We start from the raw sequence: 25,955 nt of genomic DNA on the forward strand, positions 1-25,955 counted from the left end.
CTTCGATTAGGTGCGAGTGTTAATTTGGTATGTCCGATTCTGATTCAGTTTAGAACGATATTTTCTCTTCGTCCTTTTATTGTCTTTGTGTTTTATTATGGGTTGGTGTTTGTGTAGTTTGTTTTGGGTATATGTGTCCCATTCTGTTGGCCATTTATTTTTGTTATATTCCCTTATTTTTCTGCTGAAATCTGTGTATGGTATTTTGATGTTTGCTATATTTTTGCTAATGGCTTCTTTGGCTAATTTGTCAACTTCTTTATTGCCTGGAATGCCAACATGACTTGGTATCCAGGCTAAGATTATTTCAATAATTTCATTGTATTTCTTCATTATATCTAATATATAAGGATGCTCTAGTTCTTCTCTTAGAGCTAAGATGCATGACAGAATCGGTATATATAATGAATTTTTTTTTATTGTTATTCTTAATTCAAGTGCCATTTTGATTGCTTGTAGTTCTGCTGCGTATATTGATGCGTCGATGGGAAGTCTTATTTGGAGATGGTTTTAAAATTTTCATTGCTTTTTGGCATTTTTGCTTTATGTTAGTGGTATGCATATTGAAATTAAGTTTATTCTCCAGTGTGATACCTAGAATTATCGTGTGTTGTGCTATTGGGATTCCTTGTATTTGTAGTTGTGGGTCCAGATGATTTTTGTTTTCTGCAGAAATGAATACAGACAGTTTTGTGCCAACTTGAATCCATTTTTATCGATCCAGTTTTCTATTTTGTTTAAGCATTGCTGCATCTTTCAATTGTTATATTTAATGCAGAATATGCAATTGAAAAGTCATCTACAAATAATGATCTTTCAAATTGTGCGTCAACAATTTGTGTAATTTCATTTATTTTAATTAAGAATAAGGTGGTGGATAATATACTACCTTGTACTCCTGCTTCTTGCTCGTGTTGATCTGATAGTGTTTCCTTGTCGTACTTTGTAGTATCTTTGAGACGGGAAGTTTTGTATAAATATTGCCATATTTCCTCTTATTCCCATATTGTGTACGTCTTAGAATTCCATATCACCAGGTTGTGTCGTAGGCCTTTTGGATGTTAAAAAAGACTGCCACCATGGGGTGTCCGCGTACGAAACTGTCTCTAATAAATGATTCTAGTCGTACTATTTGGTAGTTTGTGCTTTGTTTTTGTCGATATCCACTCTGATATTTTGATAAGGTTTTTTTCCAGATACCACATTAAACGGTTGTTTATCATCCTTTCCATAGTTTTGGAGAGGCAGCTGGTTAGGGATATGGGTCTGCAACTGGTTGGGTTACTTGCATTTTTATTTGGTTTGGCAATTGGTGTGATGGTTGATTCAAACCAGGATTTTTGTTATATATGTTAAGTAATAGTTTTAAAGATGATTTTGGTAGTTGTTTTAGGAATTGATAATATCGTCTGGGCCTGGAGTTGTATTTCTGCTTTTATTTATTGCTCTTTTTAGTTCTTTTATGTTGAATGGTATGTTGTATGTTTCTTTGTTATTAGTTGTAAAATGAAGTTTTTCTCTTTCTGCTGTTTCTTTATGAATTTGGAATGATGTTGAGTACTGTTTGATGAATTTTTGTAGAATTCTTCAGCTAATAAATTAGTTATTTCTTTTTTGTTCATGCATTTTGTTCCATCAGTTTTAATTAAATAGTTTATGGTATTTTGTGTTTCTTTTCCAGCTATTTTTTTTATTATATTCCATGTTTCTTTAGTTGGTGTTTGGTTGTTTAGCTGTGAAATATAGTTTTTCCAGGATGTTTTTTTGCTTTGTTTTATGGTGTATCGTGTTTTGGCACGCATCTCTATATTTTTCTAAGTTAACTGTTGTAGGGTTTGTTACATGATAAGGGCTGTCCCCTTTTCATGTAAGTATAAAAATAGAGAGATTAGTTAAAATGAAAATGAAATAGCAATAGACGAAATTCGAACCTAGTAATTTAGGTTTAGAAATAGATTATGTGTGAGAATTTAAAAATGTAAAACAAACAATTGTTTAGAATATAGATAAAATATTTCAAGAAAAGAATGTGAACTATCAAGTTTGTTATGAAATTTTAAATTGAAAGAATGCAGCTTATAAGATAATGTTTTTAACATATTGGAAAAATAGGTTACTGAGTATAGGTTAAAATTCCTTTTGTAGAAATAGGAAAAGTTTTGGACGCGCATGTCCAGAACACGTGAAAGAATGCACATGTTTTAACATGTGTATGACGTCACGGAAAATAGAAAGTTCAAGGGATAGAGAAAAACTTTAGAGTAAAAAGAAGACAGAGTTAGGAGACAGTCGGAGGAGAAACTCAGAGAGGGTCTGGGAAGCGTCTAGGAAGCGAGACGATCACTTGGAAATTAAAATGTAAGCTTTGAATTCTTGATGGAAACAACGGCCGGTCGTGACGAAATAAACCATCATGTGTTTTATAAAAACGTCGTCTTGTCTTATGATTCTTACAAAAAGGTAAAGTGAAAATTGTATTATATATCTGTGTTATAAAATGTCTTTACATACACGGCTCGACATCTCATGTCTACACAATGTCTGAACAGTGAACACTATCTCATCATTCTAAGAGCTTTCTTCTTCTACACATCTAAGGAATGAACATTTAATATATAGGAATCGTTATAAACGAACAATCTCTCCGAGTCCTTCAACATTCCTCTTAAACACTCTAAGATACAACAAACACTCTTTTAATAAGACTCTTACTTCAGTAATAACATGAACAATCTCTCAGTCACTTACAACATACATCTCTCTTTTCTAAGACTGCGCTTGTAATAAGACTCTTTCTAAGAATCACTATAATAAAACTGAATAAGACCTCTATATAACAGGTTTTGTTTGATTTTTTTGAAGTGTTTTTTTCTTTGACCGCTTTTTGCAGGTTTCATTAAACCAAGGGTTCGATTTTTTTGTGGGGTTTGTTGAAGTTTTGTGTATTGTTTTAGTGGCAATATTGTTTAAGGTTTGTGTGAAATTTCTTAGTGGTTCTTTATTTAGAATGTTTGTGTCTAAATCTGTTCTGCATAGATTGGTAAATGTTTCCCAGTTGGCTTTATGTAATTTCCATTTTGGTACTTTTTCTTCCGGCATTCTGATTACTTTTAAGTATGATGGGATAGTGATCACTTCCGTGTTGGTCTTCTAGTACATCCCAATGGAAGTCCATATAAATGGATGGAGTAGATATTGTTAAGTCTATTGCAGACATGGATCCATTGGCTGGGTGCATGTAGGTATTTTTACCATTGTTTAGTATACATAGGTTTGTTGTATTTAAAATTTCATTTATTATGTTACCTTTGTTGTTGTTGTGATTACTTCCATAATTGTTGCTGTGCGCATTAAAATCTCCCATTATTATAAATGGGGGTGGGAGTTGGTTAATTAGCAGGTCTTTTTTTTTTTTTATTGGCTGATTTGGTGGAATGTATATGGAGCAGATTGTGATTTTGCGGTGTAGGTTAGCCGTTAGTGCTATTGCTTGTAGTTCAGTGTTTAATTGGCAGATTGTGTGATGTATAGTATTTTTAATTAGTATGGACACTCCTCCGATTGCTCTATTTGTTGTGGATATATGGATTTTGTCGTACATATTCTTTGAATTTGTAGTTGTGGTTTTCTTTGAATAGTGTTTCTTGTAGACATATTTTGTCGTACATGTTATATTCTTTGAATTTGTAGTTGTGGTTTTCTTTGAATAGTGTTTCTTGTAGACATATTTTGTCGTACATGTTATATTCTTTGAATTTGTAGTTGTGGTTTTCTTTGAGTAGTGTTTCTTGTAGACATATTTTGTCGTACATGTTATATTCTTTGAATTTGTAGTTGTGGTTTTCTTTGAATAGTGTTTCTTGTAGACATATTTTGTCGTACATGTTATATTCTTTGAATTTGTAGTTGTGGTTTTCTTTGAGTAGTGTTTCTTGTAGACATATTTTGTCGTACATGTTATATTCTTTGAATTTGTAGTTGTGGTTTTCTTTGAATAGTGTTTCTTGTAGACATATTTTGTCGTACATGTTATATTCTTTGAATTTGTAGTTGTGGTTTTCTTTGAGTAGTGTTTCTTGTAGACATATTTTGTCGTACATGTTATATTCTTTGAATTTGTAGTTGTGGTTTTCTTTGAATAGTGTTTCTTGTAGACATATTTTGTCGTACATGTTATATTCTTTGAATTTGTAGTTGTGGTTTTCTTTGAATAGTGTTTCTTGTAGACATATTTTGTCGTACATGTTATATTCTTTGAATTTGTAGTTGTGGTTTTCTTTGAATAGTGTTTCTTGTAGACATATTTTGTCGTACATGTTATATTCTTTGAATTTGTAGTTGTGGTTTTCTTTGAATAGTGTTTCTTGTAGCCATATTGCTGCTGGGTTATGTTTGATGATGATTTCTAGTATTTCTTTATGATTAGGTTTTAGTCCTTTGCAGTTCCATTGTAGGAATATTGTTTTGTTATGATTTGTAAGGTTTTGCATCGGTATTGTTTTTATTTTTTTCCTTATTTATAGGTTCATGGGGTAAGAGGAATATCTTGATTCCTCAGTCTCCATGACTTCTTGGTGTTTTCAATTCCTAGAGGCATAGTGTTGTTTTGTTTATCTCTACTTTTGGATTGTGAGCGCGGTCGCGGTATGTTGGGGAGTTTAGGTTCATGCGCCGCAGAGGTTGTTTCGCTGTTCCGCCGGCCCCTTCTTTCCGGGGCATCCTTCGGCATGTCTACCTCTTTCTGAACACCCAGGGGAGTGTCTTTTGGCCTGAAGAGTGAACGTGGTCTGTCTGTTGAATTTTTTTTTTCCTGCTATTTTGTTTCTTTTTTCCTCTGATATGTTTTTTGGTGTTTGCTTTTTTTTTTTTAATTTTATTTTTCGGCTCAAGGGGTTGTTTCTATTGGGTGTGGTGTTTGGATTTTTGGTTCCAGTGAGGTTTTGTTTATATTTATTTTTTCATTTCTTCAATTGTGTTTATTAATATTTTTATTTGGTCGGTGAGGTCTTGGATTTTAATGTCTAAGTTTGTTGTGTAATAATTGTCGTGCTTATTGTTTCAACTTTTCTTGCTTTTGAGTAGGTGACATTTAGCGTGTATTTAGTTTTGGTAATTTCTTTCTGTTTTCCAAATTTCACAGTCTGTGATTTTCTTTACAGTTAGTACATTTGGGAGTTTTTTGACAGTTGGTATGGTTGTCATTTTCTCCTCACCTTTCACACACTGGGTGTCGTGTGCATTGATTCTGATGGTGGCTAGATTTTTGACATTTGAAGCAACGCAGTGGGTTGGGGATGTAAATTCCGACTTTCAGTTTCTGGTAGGCTATTATTATTCGTTACGTTTTGTTCTTTCAGATATGAACGTAGTTCGTCAATGGGACAAAGCGAAAGTTCACGGCTTTTTACCACTCCTTTGCATGTGTTTAGTACTTTGTGGTGGTATGTTTTTATTTTTATATTATCGAAATGTTTCCATTTTAGGAGTTCATCCGCTTGTTATTTTGTGAGGATTTCTATTAGCAGAGTGCCATTTCTTAATTTTTTAACCATTTTGGGTTTTATATTTTTAGATAATATTTTCTCTATCTTAAAGGGGGAAAGTTTGGTTAATGGTGTTTCTTACGTGGATTCCATCATTATAAAATTTGGATATATATCTTGTTCTTCAGTGGAGTCACTATCCGAAGTGTCTAGCAGTCTTTTTTTTACTTGGTGTTTTGTAACTCATTAGGATTGTTTGTGAGTTCATCATTCCTGCTCCCCATCCATCTCAGAGCCCTATTTTGGATGCGCACAGGGGGGAACCCATTCACTCTGGCTACAACAGGGTTACAGGAATGGTATACTTGCATATAATATAGACTTCGAGCATTTGTGTTTCTTAATTTTTCTCATCCAAGTAGAAAATGGGAAATATTAGAGGAAAACATGTCTAGTTTTTATTCATTATATACAATTGACCGTTAGCCACCACTTTTTATGGATCTGTGTTGATGAGAGAAGGTTGTGTAGTATTTAGGTTTTGTGTAGGTTATATGTGTATAAGTGGTGCGCTAGACGTGACCAGCCGATTGATCGGATCGGGCCCATCCGAGCGCCCGTCTAGCCCAGTAAGGGCCAAAGTGGGGTGTTGGAAAATGGGGGTACTAAAACCTGACCTCCAAGTCTCAACCACCAGGATTCCGTCCTAATGGCATTACGGGTCGCTACCCATGGCCAACAGGTAGCCCCATTGAGGGATTTCTACTCTGCAGGGGGGCAGTTGGCATATTCTGATGCCCTGCCGACAGGGTCCAGTGGAATCTTGATCAACTTTAAAAAAATTTTTTATTGCCAGTTGTTTTCTTTAAATATTTATGGATTTTAGTTTGTTTTTATTATTTTGGTATTTTTAAGTTAGGGAATCAGTAGGGAAGTAGGAGTGGAACGACAAAAAGAAAAAAAAAATGGGGGGGGGGGTTGTTTTTGTAGAACATATTTAAGTTTTACAAAAGAGGATAGAAAACAAAAACAAATTTTATGTAGATGCATTTCGTCTCAGGAAGCCGAAAGAAAGCCTGATCTGGTAGCACCAGCTCTCCATCAGATAGAGTTTAAGGTCGTATCCAAAACCGATACTTATCGAAGACATTCTGATACAAAACCTAAAAACGCTGCCAGGCACATTAAGTAGCTTCATGAAAATTGGCCTAGCCATTTTCAAGTCCATAGGGAACACAGTTCTTTTTATATAATGGCAGAAATGATAGTCATTACCAACTATATACATATATATATATATATATATATATATATATATATATATATATATGAACAAATGATTAATAAAACATGTTAAAAGACATCTTGAAAAAGAGTTAAAAACATTTAATTTTAAAAAAGGAAACATAAGTGGATAGTCCTTAATCCGGAGTTTCGAAGAAATACTCTCCTTCTCATCAGGAATTAGCAAAATGCGGGATCGGATTTTGTATATAAAAGCAAAATCCGATCCTGCATTTTGCTAATTCCTGCCCTCTGATGAAAAGGAGAGTATTTCTTCGAAACTCCGCGGATTAAGGACTATCCACTTATCTTGTGTTTCCTTTTTTAAAATTAATGTTTTTAACTCTTTTTCAAGATGTCTTTTAACATGTTTTATTAATCATTTGTTCATATTATAAGCTCTATTTCCTTTTCGGTTTTATTGAGCTTTTACATCTGGCTGAGTTTATTTTACTTGTAAATATTAACTCTTTAATATTTATAATATATTTTAAGTTTACCATTTTGATTACCTTGGTAAACTTATTGTAATTTTATATATATATATATATATATATATATATATATATATAAATAAATAAATAAATAAATAAATAAAAGGCAAAACGGTCGTGCGCGTTTATGTCCAGCAATCTTTCTTTTTTATTTAGATTTTTTTTTCGTGAAATTTGATTACATAATTTGAAATTTGATTACATATGAACATAAAGCGTGTTTAGTGTATTGCTATATAGCTAAGAAATTCTGTTAAAGAAATTAAATACAACCTTTCTCATCCAGTTGAAAAGTGTTTACGTTATAAGCAATATTTCATACAGCTTTGTTATTTAATGATTTGTGATATTTTGTTACTTTATTAAACTGGTTTTGATTTACCAGAAAAAAGAAAAACAAGCAACGCATGCATGGTCCCCTGCAAGTGAACAAGACAAAAAAAAAAAAAAAAATGACTAAGTTCAGCATTTGCCCCAAAAGTTCCCAGGGGACGTCAAATCCTGGTGAAAATGAACAAACGGTGCAGTTTTAGGCTTTAACATATGTAAATTTGAGTTCTGCACCATGAAAAAAAAAAAGAAATGACTAAGTCCATCATTTGTCCCCCCCCCCATTTAGACCCAAAAGTCCCCAAGGCCTTAATATATTTAAATTTGAGTTCAGCACCATGCAAAACTGCTAAATAAATATACACACAAAAATTTTGGACAAATATGGTAAAATAGTCCCAAAAATGGAGTGTTTTTATTAGTCCTAAAAGAGCCCCTGGGGCACACCCAAGTTATCGCAAAGTATAGACAAACAAAATTATATAGAAATCAGTTACAACTTTTCAGAAAGTTTTATAAAAATCCAAGGCATCAATTTTTTTTTTAATAAGCACAAAAGTGTCAATTTTAGCCATTTTAAACCAAAAGGCAGCTCTAGGGGATCAACTGGAGTTTTCCTGGGAACTCTGTTCTGTTACTTTTTTACTCATATCATGTTTAATGTTTGTGCAACTTCAAAGAATTCCAAGGCGTAGTTATTGGGAAAAGTGCAGACAGACGAACGGACGAGGGTGAATTTACAGGTCCACCCTCCTTTTGTCGGGATCGAAAAAAAAAAAAAAAAAAAAAAAAAAATCAAGAAAACAAGCATCAATTTTGAATTGTGTGTCCCCTTTTCCCTAGTATAACTCTTCCAAAAACGAAAACAAAAAGTTAAAGTACCCTTGTGCTAGGTTAAAAGTAGTTAAATTCCACCATGTATTTAGACTTAAAAAAATTGTGGCAGACAAAATCTCTTGATAAAACAAATCTATATATACATTTATGATGTATTTTTAGAAACTGAACTTCCCTGGAGCAAAGTGTAGTATCTGTTCCAATACTACACTTCAGTTTTTGGTCAGTGAAGGAGAAATCATGGGCTGGGTCAACTTTTATCTTGGTTTCAACCGAGAGTGCCTCTTTATGGAAGCTGAACCCCCCCCCCCACATTAAAAAAACTGACATTGTCTAACTATGACCTTATATGGGGATATAAGAAAATCAATTTTTTTAAGAAGAGAGACGGATCAGTCGATCATTAATAACTTACCCTGTCATGCACATTCGGCCTGAAACCTTCTGGTCGATTATTATTGTCATTTCTTTCATAGCGATCATCACGGTTGTCATATCTGGTAGTGTGATCTTTTTCGAGTTGAATACGGCCACTGCCGATTCGGCGGGTCCGTTCCCGACTGCAATAAAGATGGAGATAAGATAAATTATTGCAATGAAAGAATTTTAAATCAAAACGAAATAATTTTTAAACAATTTTTGTGTACTCATAAGATTATTCTAGTTTTCTCAGCTTGAGTGTTATACCCACGTTTCAGTTGATGTAACCTCCGACCTTCTTCGGATGTATCTTATCTAATATGCAACAGACAAACAACATCCAAGTTTTTGCTGTCTTAAGGATAATGTAGAGATTTGAGCTCAGTCAAGCAAAAGCTATGAAAACCTGTGGATTTTTATGCTTACCTGATTGGATCAATTCTGGCATAATCCAACATTAAGACTAAGATTAGAGTTTATAAAAAAAAAAAGTGACTCGAGTGCCTTCAGCTATAATCAGTACCAAAACTTAATTCTGCGTAAAGTTATTTATTACAAAAAATGGAAGTCCATAATTAAATGACAGTCACTCGGATGCAACACACACCTATCGTATTAATAATATAATCAATCCCCATCTCAAAAAATTCAGAAAGCAATTTTTGTGATACATTCTTTTTTTTTTTTGAATTGTTGTTTCAGTATATTTCGACCAACTATTCCTCTGGCCTATGGTTAATTAAGGAGAAATCATAAGTTGGGTCAATTTTAATTTTTGTTTCAAATGAGAGTGTCTTTTTATGGGAGCTGGACCCCCCTCCCCACATTAAACAAAAAAAAAACAGACTGTCTAACTAACCTTATATGGGGAGGCAAGCAAATAGAAAATCAATTCTTTAAGAAAAGAGAGAGAGAGAGAAATCACCCGATCATTAATAACTTACCCTGTCATGCACATTCGGTCTGAAACTTTTTTTTTTTTTTTTTACATAGTGGTCACCACTTATCAAGGCCCGGAAGCCACTCAGGGATAAGGGTTATTGCAAGTACATTACGTTAGTGTGAAGATTTGATGAAGTGTTTACTTAAGAGGGGCGGTTCATTAGGAATTTGTTAACATTGGACTTGAAGACATCGAATTTGTAGTCAGGTGGGAAGCAGGCAGACGGAACAGAGTTCCACAGGCGTGCAGTTCTAAGAAAGAAGCTTTGTTCATGGAATCCACGTTTTGATTTAAGCACAGATAAAGAGTGGGGAAATTTTTTCACACTGGATTCAGCTAGACGGGTGTTTTTTGTGAAAGATTGGCGAGGGGGGACCAGAGATTGGAGTTCAGACGAGCACCTGCCATGGAAATAACGATAAAACAAGGATAGGCTCGCAACGTCTCTTCTGTGGGAGAGAGGTTGCAGGGTAGAGAAAAGGGCATCCCCCACTAAGCCACGAAGTCTATTTTGTACTCTGTCAAGGCAGGATAGGCTATTTTTAGCAGCTCCTGCCCAGATATGGCAGCAGTATTCCATCCTTGGATGTACTTGGCTTTTATATAGATAGAGATGTATATTATTCGGATGTATATTATGAAATATGCGGGAGATAAACAATATCGAAGATTTTGCTGGAACGTCTTAAAGATAAATTGGAGATTTGAGCTCAGTCGAGAAAAAGCCATGAAAACTAGTGTGGATTTTGATGCTTAGCTGATTAGAAGAATTCCAGCATTATAGTCCATAATCCAAGGTCAAAGTTTATTCTATAGTTAAACTAAAAAGAAGTTTAAGAACTACGAAGTCTGATGACTTTTTATACTCCAGAATTTAATTTTCTAGTCACCATCATTCTAAAAGCACTTTTGCCAGCGATGGGATTGTGGCTTTATGAATGTCTGAGCCACGCTTTTACACCCACATATCAGTCACCAATCTGAAATCGACAAACCTATCTCCTACCTGTGTTGACACTAGCTGTATCGGCTTCATCAGATGCCAAGGTATGTTCATCAGTTCAATTTTTTTTGTATGGATAATTCAATGATGCTAGAAATTATTTTAAAGTAATAAAAATAAAAATTTTTAAATAAAAAGTTAAAGAGCTACGAAGACAGGCGATTCTTTGTGCTCCAGAATTTAATTTTCTTCATAGTCATTCTCACGTTTCAGTGAATATAACCTCCGACCTTCTTCGGATATCTATTATTAAATATGGGAATCTGTATAAAACTAACAAAACCCCGTTATAATCCATGGGACAACCATGACCATGTAGAAGCCTAGAGTAATTTGGAAGTTTATTCTTAACATCGCCTGCACATGGGGATCGGATCTTCAGCCTCCAAAAGAACGCCACTGAACTGAATTTTACTTAGTTCTTTATCCATTAAGCCATGGATACGTGTTGTGAGAAGGAAACTTATGAAAACAGGGTGCTGTTTTACAATTTGTCATTGTTCTGAGGGAGACGACTCTTTTACCAAGAGATTTGTTCATTTTTCATTTCAAATTGAGACGCTAATAATGCTGTCAGTACGCGATTTACAAAAACACTTTTTCGTTCCTTTGGGGGGGGGGTTCAATTATAGAACTTGTATAGTTTACAAAATTTGACATTATTTTGAAACATGGTCATCAAAAAAATACCTAGATAAATTTTTTTTTTTTTTTTTACTTATTTTAAAGAGTTTCTGTCGTTTTTCGATCCCTTTGTTAATCACTTTTTCGTTTGAAAGACAATCCCCTCCTCGTCTGCAAGATTTTTCCTATATATATATATATATATATATATAAAAATACTTCAAATTGATTTTTTTTTTTGTATGAAAACTTGATTCCATAACAAGTATGTACAATATAATTTGTTTTCAATATTTGTATTTTTTTTAAAGATCTTGATTATACCAAAATACTTTCAATCAAAAATTATAGAAACTCATGCAGTAGTTCTGTTTTTCTAAACTTCAACTTTTAGCCATATTCAAGATAACTCGCCATTATGATATTCAAGGGAAATAATTCTTTCGCATAATTTCTCTCCAAAAAGGCAAAAATATTCTGCGTAAGACTAAAAGTTAAATTTACTTTCCCCTTACAGGTAAGTACACCATAAAGATTCCGTGCTATTCTTTTATGGCATTTATCTTCAATCTAGGTATAACCATTAAGAACCACTGAGCCTCAAATCTCTTAATTATAAAAGTTGCAGGGGAAAAAAAAAAAAATAAAATAAAATGGAGTCCTTTTCTTTTTTGGCAGAAAGAAAACGTACAAACCTTTGAACTCCTGGTTCCTTGAAGTCTGGTGGACAACTAATTTGTCTCCCTATGCCCGAAAGTGTTACATGGCAGCCAGTTCCAAAACTTCTCCGTTGAGGGCTTAGCACAATACAATCTCGTTCTTCTCTCAGACGTTCTTTAGGATCTGAAGTAGAGACGAGGTCTATCAGAAGAGAATAAAAGAATAGTTATTATAAACAAAAATAACATTAGCAACAATTAACGGGTTTTTTTTTCTTCCGTACTTGTATAGTTTAAGACATTAAGAAATGAAAATATCGAAAAAAGGTTATATTGTACATATCTGTTATGGAATGAAGTTCTCTGAAAAAAAAAATTTCACTTAATTTCATCAAGTAGTTCTTTTTTTGTTACAGCGAAAAAACAATTTATGATACCGAGCAAAAGGTTTGATTTTTAGGAAGAAAAGCTAGTATTAAAGATGGGGAAAGAGTGTCTGCGCTTTAACTGGAGTTATCTCCTGTAGCATTTATAAAATTCAAACAAAATTTTTTTTAAATCCAAGATGTCTGCCTTCAACGCGCTCTCATAAAAACATGTTTTTCCGCTGTAAAAAAAAAAAAAAAAAAATACTCTATCAAATTATGTGAAATTTTCGGAGATCTTCAGTTCAAAATGGATACGTACAATTTAAACTTTTTTCGATATTTTAATTTTTTAAGGTCTTTATTAAACTGTACAAGTACCCTTCTCTATACTTCAATAACTAATTACTAAGCGATTCCATCTGGTTTTTAGTACTCAATCCAAAAATCATGGATTACAATGGAAAAATGCGAGCATGAAAAGTAATATGGTTAAGCTGAAACATGGAAAAGTAAAGAACTTAAAATATTGCAGCATTTAGAATTGACTGTTATAAATTGAATTTTAAAAAATTCTTAATGTTGCAATATTTTAAATTATAAATTTAGCATATTCTTAACTAGAACATCTTTACTCTTCCATGTTCAAGCTTAACCATATTACTTTTCATGCTTGCATTTTTCTACTGTAATCCATTTTTCCAGACTTCCAATAAATTCACTTAATTTCAGTTTTATTTTTTAGGTAATAATGTACGGCACTCGTCTACTTTCAATAAAATCCCCCCAATTATCTCCCTTTCATGATTCATTCTGTTTCATTTGTTACTTTTTTCGAATTAGTAGCAAATAGTAGTCGATGAAGCGACGTGGTTGCTATGGAAACCAGTCAAAAACTGTTGCTCACTTCCTTACGTTTTTTTTTTGTTTTACAATTTTGAACACCAGTAAATTTACCATAGTTTGTTTTTACTGAATGAAAATTGAAAAAAAAATTTTTTTTCACAATCTAGCTGAGAAGGTGATCTATAAACTATTTGTTAAAAAAAAAAAAAAAAAAAAAAAAAAAAAAAAGGAGTGAGCGGTGAAGCTTTAAAGCATTTCTAATGACTAAAACTGCCACTTAACCATATATTCAAACACTACCATGTTTAAATGATAAAAGTGAGAATGTGTGTGCATGTGAGGACCCTTCTCAACCTATATACTCAACTAATTTTTTTATCTACAGACTTGAAACTTGGCATATAGGGTATTCAGACATGGGGAAAACTAATGTTTTCATTTAGAAAATGTGCTGCTAAAAGGTAAAAATTAAAAATTGGTACGTGGGAGGCCACCGGATTTTTATCCATTTTTTTTTTTTTCAACTGTCTCAAGGAACCTATATCTAAAATTTCAAGTGTTTAGACCCAAAATTGTCAGGAGTTTGGTAGAGTTCTCGAAGGTCAAATCGTTGAACTTTGACCCCTTAACAGCCAAATTACTGGCCGAAAATGGATTACAAAGATTTTACCAAATCTCAGTACCCTGTATATCAAATTTCTAGTCTGTAGACTTAAAATTGACAGAGTTATTGCATAGGGAAATGTACACAGACACACATTAACAGGTATACAAAATCTGGACAAATTAAAATAATATTTAAGTAATAACTATATTTCTTTAGCGAGAGAGAAGGTCAGAAAATCTTTATAATTAACAAATATCCAGTTCTTGTAATTAAAAAAAAAAAAAAAAAAAAAAGATTCCTTTCAACCGGATTTGGATTACAGGAAATATTGGCCAAAGTTAATCTAGTCAGTGTCTGACAACCTGGAGTAGCTTAACGACTCAAACTGACTAACTGAAGAGATGCTATCAGTGTTCTTCTATATTGTTGGTGAATGGAAAGTTCCAGAAACGCTCCAAATGGAACACCACAATTTAGAACATTCCAGAAGAGCTCAAAAAAGATTTTTGTATTCAAATTTTCATGTAATAATTTTTAATGGTAATAATTATAGATTTTTGATATTGTAAGAAATTGTATCTATACTTTTGAAAATTTTTTTTTTTTTTTACAGTGATCACCACTTATCAAGGCCCGGAAGCCACTCAGGGATAAGGGTTATTGCAAGTACATTACATTAGTGTGGAGATTTGATGAAGTGTTTACTTAAGGGGGCGGTTCATTAGGAATTTGTTAACGTTGGACTTGAAGACATCCAAGTTGTAGTCCGGTGGGAAGCAGGCAGACGGAACAGAGAAAAGGGCATCCCCACTAAGCCATGAAGTCTATTTTGTACTCTGTCAAGGCAGGACAGGCTGTTTTTAGCAGCTCCTGCCCAGATATGGCAGCAGTATTCCATCCTTGGACGTACTTAGCTTTTATATAGATAGAGAATTGCATCAGTAGTGAGATATCTTCTGGAGCGGTAGAAGGATCCCACCATCTTTCCAGCGACCTTGGCAACAGACTTGATGTACGTTCCATTTCAGATCAGGAGTAAAGGTCAAACCCAGAAGCTTGTCAAAACACGGGGCCTCACCCAGACGAGAGCCATCCATCACAATTGATGCCAGATGGGGATCAGAGCGTTGATGATGTAAGGATAGGAGTTTGGTTTTGGATGCATTAAAGGTAACCAGCCACGTCTTCCCCCACTGGACCACGCGCTCGAGATCAGAGGAGAGAGAATCAGAGAGAACTTTGTAATTTACAGCCTTGGATGTGTTGCCGTAGATGGTCGTGTCATCAGCATAGATGTCAACGAATGATTTAAGTGTGTGTTTAGGGAGGTCATTGATGTAGATCAGGAAGAGAGTTGGGCCCAGGATTGACCCCTGAGGGACTCCAGCATTTATATTTCAGGCCTCCGATTTTTGTCAATCTACCACTACTCTTATGAGCCTATCGGAGAGAAATGATTTAATGATTGAGAAAACATTTCCAGTTATACCGTAGCTGGAAATCTTGTGAAGTAGACCCTTACGCCATACCTTATCGAAGGCCTTTGATATGTCAAGAGCAATTGCCCTAGAAAGGAAGCCTTTGTCAAGAGATTCACTAATCCTGTGGGATATAACCGTCAGCACATCTGCGGTAGATCTTGCAGAGCGGAAACCATATTGTGTGTATTGTGTGTCACTAAGGTAGTTCCTGCCGAGGTGGTTGACTATTTCTCTATTTAATATGGATTCCAGCAACTTACTCATACCACACAGGAGACTTATTGGTCTGTACTGAATTCTTAAATACAGGGCAAACTGATGAGGTCTTCCAGGGAGTCGGAAACCACTTCTCCTTAAGGTAGCGCTTAAATAGTTTCGTAAGTACGGGAGCAAGTTCTGGTTGAAGCTTTTTTAACACTATAATTGGGATGCCATCAAGGCCAGTTGCTTTACTGGAATCTAGGTTCTTGATTAGCTTTAATATGAATTTAAAATTAAAATTTAAGATTAGTGCAAACAGTTTACAGCAATATCCAATGGGAATGAAGTCTAACAAGAGAGGATGTGTCGCATGAAGAGAAATGATATCAAAGATCCGACAGCCACGTACAGCTCACATCCGGCAGCCACGTACAGCTCACATCCGGCAGCCACGTACAGCTCACATCCGGCAGCCACGTACAGCTCACATCCGGCAGCCACGTACAGCTCACATCCGGCAGCCACGTACAGCTCACATCCGGCAGCCACGTACAGCTCACATCCGGCAGCCACGTACAGCTCACATCCGGCAACATCTGACGCACATTAAATCTGTACAGTATAGGGGAACGTGTGCAGAACATAGGACGACATTACTGACAGTGAAAGAATGGAGAGTTCTGAGGTTAATAGATGTAGACCAGCTGAAGCAGAAGGGTCAGTTGGCAAGAATAGACAGAGGAAAACAGTGATAAGAATGAATTTGAAAGGAAAGGGGGATAAAGGCCTGGCCAGAGATAGAATACTTCTGAAGTGAATTTCTAAGAGTTTCCAAAGACATGTTATGTAAAACAGATGTTGAACAAAATATAGAAAAAAAAATGATGACCAAAGTTGAAAATGTTGACTTTAAACACTTACCGGAAAGTCGACGCCTGAACAGAGACTCTCTGTCAAGGTCGGTAGGCCGCCGGCGTTCCCGACCGTCGCTGATTGTTAAAGGTGAGCCTTCACGGGAAGCACTGAAAGCCTTGAACCACTTTTCAGGATCCCAAATACCTTCAGAGCTAGAGAGGATATAGAGAAAAAAAAAGTTATTGTTTAAACTTTAAAATTTTTTTCTAGTTTACGTAACTACTAGCTTTTGCCAGATAAAAAACATTGCCGAGCAGGTTTAGTCATTATCTAAGTTATTACGATTCTCCTGAAAATTGACCATATTTTGGATTTTGGGAAAACGTGAAATTCAAACAGAAATAAAATCACAGTTTAAAGGGAAATAACTTTATATAATATTTTTAAATAGAATGCTTAAAACAATTCTATCACTAAAAAAAAAATTTAGAGCTAATTATTAAAACAAGTTTTCTTGAATGCAATATGCAAATGAGAACCTCTTGATTATTGATTCCTTTTCAATAAATAGTATATATAGAAATCACGCAGGAATAAAGCTATACACAAATCCATTTTCAGTATTAAAAAACATTTGAAACGTTTAGTATATATTAACCAAATTGTCAAACAGATGGGAGTGCGACGTTATTATAATAGATATAACAAGATACAGAAAACTCACGAGACAAACACAAAAGATCCTTTAACAGAAAGAGGCTAACTTTTCTAAATCACCAAAACCAAATATGAGGTGCTTTCCATGGTACGACACCAAATACAGATTCTCAAATAAAAACCATTACTTATACTAAATGCTAGGACACCAGAAAAAAGCTTGGCTGATATCACAAATACGCATCACCCAATCCATTCTTGGTGATTGCTTTTGCAAACAGTCCCTATCCGATTTCTGCTCTAAATATTGCAGCAAGCACATGTTATCCGTAGTGAATTTATATATATATATATATATATATATATATATATATATATATATATATATATACACACACACAAGGGGTGTTCCAAAAGTAATGCCTCCTTTTTTTTTATTATTGGATCAGAGGGGATTGCAACCTGCATTTTTTTTTTTTTTTTTTTTTTTTTTTTTACACGGTGGTCACCACTTATCAAGGCCCGGAAGCCACTCAGGGATAAGGGTTATTACAAGTACAGTATGTTAGTGTGGGGATTTAATGAAGTGTTTACTTAAGACGGCGGTTCATTAGGAATTTGTTAACGTTGGACTTGAAGACATCGAAGTTGTAGTCTGGTGGGAAGCAGGCAGACGGAACAGAGTTCCACAGACGTGCAGTTCTAAGAAAGAAGCTTTGTTCATGGAATCCACGTTTTGATTTAGGCACAGATAAAGAGTGGGGGAAATTTTTCACACTGGATTCAGCTAGACGGGTGTTTTTCGTGAAGGATTGGCGAGGGGGGACCAGAGATTGGAGTTCAGACGAGCACCTACCATGGAAATAACGATAAAACAAGGATAGGCTCGCAATGTCTCTTCTGTGGGAGAGAGGTTGCAGGGTAGAGAAAAGGGCATCCCCCACTAAGCCACGAAGTCTATTTTGTACTCTGTCAAGGAAGGATAGGCTGTTTTTTAGCAGCTCCTGCCCAAATATGGCAGCAGTATTCCATCCTTGGATGTACTTTGCTTTTATATAGATAGAGAATTGCATCAGTAGTGAGATATCTTTTGGAGCGGTAGAAGGATCCCACCATCTTTCCAGCGAAATATATATAACTTAATGTTTTTTTTTAATAACTGAACTTCTGGATCCGTATATCATTTAATGTTTATTGAGATGAGCTTTATTTATTGCAGACTATTATCCTCATCTTTTAGTGGCTTCAAAACGTTTCGGCCAACTATTATTCTGGCTTTTGTCAGGTGGTTACCATGACAGCATAGGAACTCCTAACTTTATCCTCAGCAATTACTGCCTTCCATAGTTGTCTCGCCAAGTTTTGGCCAAGTAAGCCTCTGGCTGGCTTTTCGTAGGATTGAAACCACTATCTTCAGACAATGCTCACCTGGAACCATACAGATTTAACGTCGATCCATGATGTCATAGGCCTTTAACAACTATGGAAGGCAGTAATTGCTGAGGATGCAGTTAAGAGATTCGGAGTTCCTATCCCGTCGCGGTAACCACCTGACGGAGGCCAGAGGAATAGCTGGCTGAAACGTGAAACAACTAGATGACTATAATAGTCCGCATAAATAAAATGAATTCTGCATTCATGACCTGAAAGTTTCATCTCTGCTGCAGATATCAAAAGTGGGAGACTTGATAAAAGCAAGCCTGTCGTGGAGGTTTGTCAGAAGCAGAGATGCGTCATCGAATTCCTGGTAAGAGTGCGCCGAGAATGACGGTGACTATGGAGACAAATAAATTCTGGAGCAGAAACAGTTGCTGGTTTCAGTGGTACCATTCCAGTTTTTGTAGCTGTTTAACTTTTCAAGTTGGGGAAGAAAGGGCGTTACATTTAGAATGACCCTAAAAAATCAAGATCCTATCAGTCTCTCCCAGAATCAGAATTTTTTTTTTTTAATAACTCAACACATTGCCAAATTTGTCACATTTAAAAAATGTCAGATTTTAACTAATTTCAGAAACTGAAAAATAGCATTAATACTAAGTTTAGTTCTTTAAAGTATTTTTAGACGGGCGCAATGCGGGCACATCTCACTTGAAAATGCTAGTATATATATATATATATATATATATATATATAAACGTGAACATGTCTGTACATTTCCCTACGCAATAACTCCGTCAATTTTCAGTCTACAGACTCAAAATTTGATATACAGGGTACTGAGATTTGGGAAAATCTATGATCGGTTTTCGGCCAGAAATTTGGCTGTTAAGGGGTCAAAGTTCAGCGATTTGACCTTTGCAAACTCTACCAAACTCCTCCGACAATTTTGGGCCTAAACACTTGAAATTTTAGATAAAGGTTTCTTGGACATGGATCTAACTTAATAACTTGATTGGAGCCCAAAACAATAAGTTTTAAGGGGTCATAATAGCGGTCAAAGTTTAAAAAAAAAAAAAAATTGACAGTTTTTTTGTTTTGTTTTTTGCTGCTCAGCATACACGTCCAAACACCCGGACAACCATGCTAATTCAATATATTTCAAATATACAATAAACATGATTCATAGTAATTAGACACCAATTAAGATTTCTTGAATTTCAATTTATTCTTAAGACCTCTTACACCTCAAATTTTAGACATTTTCTAAAATCAATCATTTGGATGAAAATTGGAATAAGTATTCTAAAGATAAGGGAATGCAAAACCATTTGGCATGTTTAGATAATCTATTTTACTTATCCTGGGATATTCTTGTATATGCATAATCTAATATATTATCCAGCTTTGTTTGTTTGTCAATCTGTATGTCCATATTTTCAAACTATCTCCTCCGAAACTAAAAGTTGCAGAGTGGCACTAGGAGCCTCAAATGATTGGATTTTTTCTGGGTCTTTTAGAAGTCTTTAGTTAAAATTGTTTTTAAGAGGTCAAAAATGAAAACATTGTTAAACATTTCGTACATTCACCTTAGTTTATTTTTAATCAGTTTAGATGCGTGTCACATTGGTACGGTGGTAACGTCACCAGCTTTGAATGCTGCAGTTTCGGTTTTAGCAGATGGCACCGAAATACATTTAAAAAAATTTTTTTTTTTTATTTACACTTTTGAAATCATGACTACAACAAGCCGCGCATGCGTGACCCCCCTCTAATGCTGCATGTGAGATGACAGCAAAAAAAAAAAAAAAAAAAAAAAAAAAAAAATGAATGTGAGAAGTGTGAAGGGCCAACGTTGCCTTCACATTTCCGCCAAGTTTCAGAAAAATCTAATGGATGGGGTAAAAATTAACTTTTTGCAATTTTGAGATACTTGTGACCCCGTTTTGAGCTACTGGGAATGCCGAATCCCAGTGAAAATGGACAAACGGTGCAGTTTCACGCCTTGACATGTATATTTGAATTCAGCATAATGGAAAACCACTATATAGACATACATATCAAGTTTTAGAGTAATATGAAAAAAGAGCTCCAAAAAGGCATGTTTTTTTTAGCCCCAAAAGTCCCACAGGAATGCAAACCAGAATCTTGCCATGGTCACCCATACTGAATTTATATCAACACTGGCCTCCATATTTTGGCCAATTTTCAGGGAAATCTAATGGATGGATCCAACACTGGGGCAAAAGTGTCATTTTTGGTCATTTTTTTTTAACTTCTTTTGAGCTCCTGGAGACGCCGAATCCCAGTGTAAATGGATAAGCGAGAGTTTCAGGCCTTAACACATGTATATTGGAGTTGACCAGTGAAAAACCATTATATAGTCAGACAGTTTTTATTGAGAAATATGAAAAAAGAACTCCAAAATGAGGTGTTTTTAGCACTGAAATGATCCCCTGTTCAAGTTAGGGTGTACCTCACCATTTTATTTTTAATTTTTTCTTAGTTCAATTTACAAAAAAAAAGTGCCATTTAAAATTGCTGCAAATCATTTCTCTTGCCTATTTTAAAAGTCAACATTAATCAAGTGATTTTTCCAGGGCATTCATCGTCAAGCTCAAATATTAACTGACCTGATATTGTAAATAAATAGAATTTTGAACATTTTTTTGGCAAATTAATCTGAGCAAATCATTCCTCGTAATATATAATAATCAATAGAGGATGGATTCTATAATCTACATAAATTAAAATATCATGATTGGCCATATCGTATGACCGGACCACATTGGGCTGCCAGCTAATGTATATATATATACTATACGACCCGTTGGGTTAGTATGTTATATTAGCTATGGAATTCATGTATGAGCGTGACACTTGAATGGAAAATTAAACATGATTTTCCTACGAATCGAACGCCAACTGAAGTCATTTAGCAGCAAAAACGCACATGAACCTACCAATGAGAAATATAAGAATGAAAAACCCATATTGGAATCCTTCAACCAAGTTATAGAAACTTAAAATCTAAAAATAAAACCTGAAGCAAAAAAATAAAACCTAAATAAACAAAAAAAAAAACTAATATTGAAACAGATTAGTAAATGTGTCAACAAATTCACTGTTCTCACACAACTATTTTGTATCTAGAAATACAAACAAAAAATAAAAGGAAAGGCAGAAGGAAAAGGGACGGATAGAGAGTAGTCGTGGTCTTGGCTTTACTACAATTGTTCTTATGTTTGTCAACAGGTTAAAGTTGTTTAGTTTTAAGAAAAAAGCGACAGTATAGCTGTAATCCCCACTCTTCCAATGTTAAATAATTTCTAAATAATAACGTTAATATTTCAGTGCGCAGGTCAAAATCTACGAAAGAAGCGATTTGTGTTTATTTGTTTACGTTGTTATGGGTTAATGTTTATGCGTGCATGCACAACTGGATGTCGTAAACCGGAAAGTGGGTTACATCACTCGTTACAAGGTCATTTGAGTTTTATAATTACATATATGACAAGTAAAAATTGACGTTAATTGATCAAAAGTTCAAAAATATGGAATATAAATATTTTCCTTATTTCTTGGAATTTCAAAAATTAGATCGTATTTCAGAGGAAATAGCAAAATCATAGTTAGCATAAATTTGAAAATTGCGATGTTAAAAAAAGACGCACATTCATGCGTTACATAAGGGCTGTCCCCTTTTCATTTAAGTAAAAAAAATAAGGAATTAGTTAAATGCAAATATGAAATAGGATAGTCAAGGATTCGAACTTGCAAAGCTAGATTTGGAATTGAAAATTCCAATCATAAGTTAAAATAGAATGTTATTGAAATAAGGAATGTGGAATTGCAATTGTTTAGCTTACATATCTGTTTATTGGGAAAGGAATATAATAATGAAATTTGTTCAGTTATAAAAGTGAAAATTAAAATAAGGAATTTAATCATCAATTGAAATTGTAAACATCTTTTGTAAAAATGTTATTTGAATAGGTTACTGAACTCAGGGTCATGTCAAGTTTGGCAACGTGACGCATGTCATGCAACGTGATGCATGTCATCCAACATGCTTTATGAGCACATGTTTGATCATGCAATGACGTGATGAGTTCTCAATATAGGTAGAGTTTTAGATGCAGTCTGGGAGAAGAGTCGGAGAGAAGCAGAGAAGTTCAGACCGATTCTCCGTTAGAATCAAGGCACCCTCTAGAAGTGAGAGGGTTTTAGAAATAACCATGTAAAGAAACTGAATTCCTCACGCAAAATCATGGACCGGTCATGAAATAAAGGACGTCATCATCTTTGTGTATCTGCATTTTCATGTTATTATTCAACAGAAAAGGTATTGTCCATTTATATTATAAGAACTTTGTGAAAATCATCATCTCAAAAATAGGTCAGAAATATATGTATCAATATTTATAGAAACACTCCCGTTCATACAGAACTGTCTGTCTTTATATATACCTGTTTATGTCTCCAATATGCTATCTCTTACAATATGAACATCTTAAGACATAAACACTCAGCACATGAACACTCCTAAGACTAATCTCTCACTAAGACTTTCTAATACTAAGACGAACAACAATACAAGAATATACGTCATCTTAATACCACCAGTATATAACATATACACATATTTGTTAACTTCTAATAATAACACCCACCACGTAACACATGGTCCAAAAACAAGCCGCGTATGCATGACCCCCCCCCCCGGTGCTGCATGTGAGATGACGCCACAAAAAATAGTGAAAAAAATTATGAATGTAAGAAGTGTGAAGGGCCAACGTTGCCTTCACATTTTCGCCAAGTTTCAGAAGAATGGAGCCAAAGTTATGGGTTAAGACGCGTTTTTTTTTTTTTTTTTTTGCAATTTGAGTTCTTGGGAATGCAGAATCCCAGTGAAAATAGACAAACGGTGCAGTTTCATGCCGTAAGACATGTATATTTGAATTCAGTACCATTTGAAATCACTATAGACATACATATCAAGTTTGAGTAATATGAAAAAAGAGCTCCAAAAAAGGCAGTTTTTTTTAGCCCTAAAAGTCTGAGGGATGCAAACCAGAATTTTGCCAAGGTCACCCTCCACATTTTGGTCAAGTTTCAGGAAACTCTAATGGATGGATCAAACGCTATGGAGCAAAAAGTGTCATTTTTGGCCATTTTGGGGCATTTTTTACTTCTTTTGAGCCTCTGAGGACGCCAAATCGCAGTATAAATAGATAATGGTGCAGTTTCAGGCCTTAACACATGTATATTTGAGTTGACCACCACTATATAGTCAGACATATCAAGTTTTTGTTGAGAAATATGAAAAAAGAGCCACAAGGGGCGTTTTTAACACTAAAAGTCCCCGGGGACGCGAACCAGAATTTTGCCAAGGTCACCCATACTGGATTTATATTAACAATGGGCTCCACATTTTCAGAAAAATCTAATGGATGGATCAGAAGTTATGGGGCAAAACGTGTCATTTTTGGCCGTTTTGGGGCATTTCTTACCTCTTTTGAGCCCCTGGGGATGCAACGGGTATTTTTGCAAAAAAAAAAAAAAAAAAAAAAAAAAAAGATTTATTACTGTGCACATCTATTTAATAAAATAGAATTTGTGGCAAAATTTCAGGAAAAACTAATGGACGATTATCTGGCAATTGCCCGGACTAACGAACACCATTGAAAACAGGTCCCTCTGTGATAAATCAGGGAACAAAAAAATAATTTCAGGAATCCAAATATAATCAAATGGCAATGAATTAGAAATTAAAGCCAAAAAATTTGAATATTGACGTCTACTCAAATCATACTCCAAAAGTTTTTAGAAAGTCCAAATTATAAATAGAAACTTGCCAGAAAATTAAACTCAGTGATTCTGCCCCTCCCCCACCCAAAATCAACAGAGATTAGAGGATTCCTGTAATGATGCGGTCTGTTGATTTTGTGGTGGGAGTACAGTTCTGTGCAGTTCCACTCTCCCAGGCTTTGCCTTCTCTCTTTGAGAAGGGGTTAGTTTATTGCTAATCGCCGAGGCGCTCTCATCAGGAAATAGACATTTTGCAGGTCAGCGTGGCCTCTTCTGAGGAGCTTACTTCAATCCTACTTTTTGATCCTGGTGTCAGAGTTCATGAAGTGGGAGAGACCTAAAAACACTAACTGTTGATTTAAAGTGATGGGATACACATGCCTTACCAAGTTTTTTTTCTTTTTTTTTTTTTTTTTTTTACATATTATCAAGGCCGAGAGGCCATTCAAAGATAAGGGTTAAAGAGTGTACAGTAGTCAAAAGGACAATATAGTAATCGATAGTAATGGAAGTTCGGTAAATTAACTTATATGGAACGGCTCATCAGAAACTTGTTTACATTGGATTTGAAGACAACCATATTGTAGTCAGCTAGAAAGCAGGCAAAAAGAAGACAATTCCACACGCGTGCAGTTCTAAGAAAGAAGCTTTGTTCATGCACAGATAAAGAGTGGGGGGAATTATTGATAGTGTTTTCAACTAGACGAGTGTTTGTGAAAGTTTGGTGGGGAGAGGGGGGACCATAGATTGAAGCTCAGTCAAACATTTTTCATGAAAATAACGATAAAGCAGAGACAAACTCGCAACATCTCCCACGAGGTCACGAAGTCTATTCTGAACCCTATCAAGTCAGGGCAAGTCCTTTCTAGCAGCTCCTGCCCAGATGTGGCAACAGTATTCCATCCCTGGACGTACCTGGCTCTTAAATAGTTATTGCTCTTGGTCTGTGCAAATGTCAAATGTGCTTATCAAGATAAAGATATTTTAAAGTCTTTTCAAAAAAAAAATTTAAGTGTCAATTTACCTTTTTTTTCTTCAAAGTCATAACAATTCCACTACTCACGTGTAAAATTCTTTCGAAAGTCCATAAGGTTTGCCTCTGGAAGCAGGTACTTTCTTCAATTCCAGGAGCCTCTCCTAAAAAAATTTCAAAAGAAATAGCGTCAATAAATTAAATTTAAAAAAATCGGCACCTATGTGTCAATTTTGGTTTCATATTCAAAACATTTGACAAAACATGCATATCCATTCTTGTGAAATTTTTATTCTTTTGATCAAACCGAAAATTTTAAGACTATAAAAAGGTTTTGTATATTAGTCCTCACGCGAAAGCGCAGCACACAAAATGTTTTAAATAATAATAGAATAACAAAGTCTTTCGCTAGCAAGGACTACTATTGAGTGTAACCAGTTATACACTTCTTTTGAAATTTTCATCACTATTTTTCTCGTTATCTACTGAATATTTTTAATGAAACCTATATGAAATATGTTCCTTATTAAATTGTAAAGATTTTCTATTCTGAAAGAAGTTTAAAAAAATTTAATCTAAAAAAGTTATTTTAAAGTTTTCGTTAAAAAAATTCAGATTTTCTCATTCAGACATGTATGACAAAGAGGGAGTTGCAAAAAAGAGTTGTGGTATGAGGAGAATGACGAACTGAAACAAAATATTCAG

The 25,955-nt window shown here is 34.7% G+C and overlaps 1 protein-coding gene across 13 annotated transcripts in view; it reads right to left on the reverse strand.

Annotated features, from left to right (window-relative positions):
* LOC145269026 (uncharacterized) overlaps positions 1-25,955 on the reverse strand; it is a 185,118-nt gene that overhangs the window by 104,682 nt on the left and 54,481 nt on the right. For 7 of the 13 annotated variants that reach the window (XM_080124603.1, XM_080124612.1, XM_080124611.1 and 4 more), the window contains 4 exons: positions 25,341-25,414; positions 16,499-16,644; positions 12,114-12,279; positions 8,844-8,988 (listed from right to left, as the gene is read on the reverse strand). In XM_080124603.1, the coding sequence (XP_079980729.1) occupies positions 8,844-8,988; positions 12,114-12,279; positions 16,499-16,644; positions 25,341-25,414 (531 nt within the window). The remainder of the gene's footprint in view (positions 1-8,843; positions 8,989-12,113; positions 12,280-16,498; positions 16,645-25,340; positions 25,415-25,955) is intronic. The other 6 variants (XM_080124605.1, XM_080124614.1, XM_080124613.1 and 3 more) reach the window with 1 other exon arrangement.

The sequence above is a fragment of the Euprymna scolopes genome, chromosome 45 (genome assembly GCF_053919585.1).
Source record: "Euprymna scolopes isolate OS-2025 chromosome 45, ASM5391958v1, whole genome shotgun sequence".
NCBI classification, from domain to species: domain Eukaryota; kingdom Metazoa; phylum Mollusca; class Cephalopoda; order Sepiida; family Sepiolidae; genus Euprymna; species Euprymna scolopes.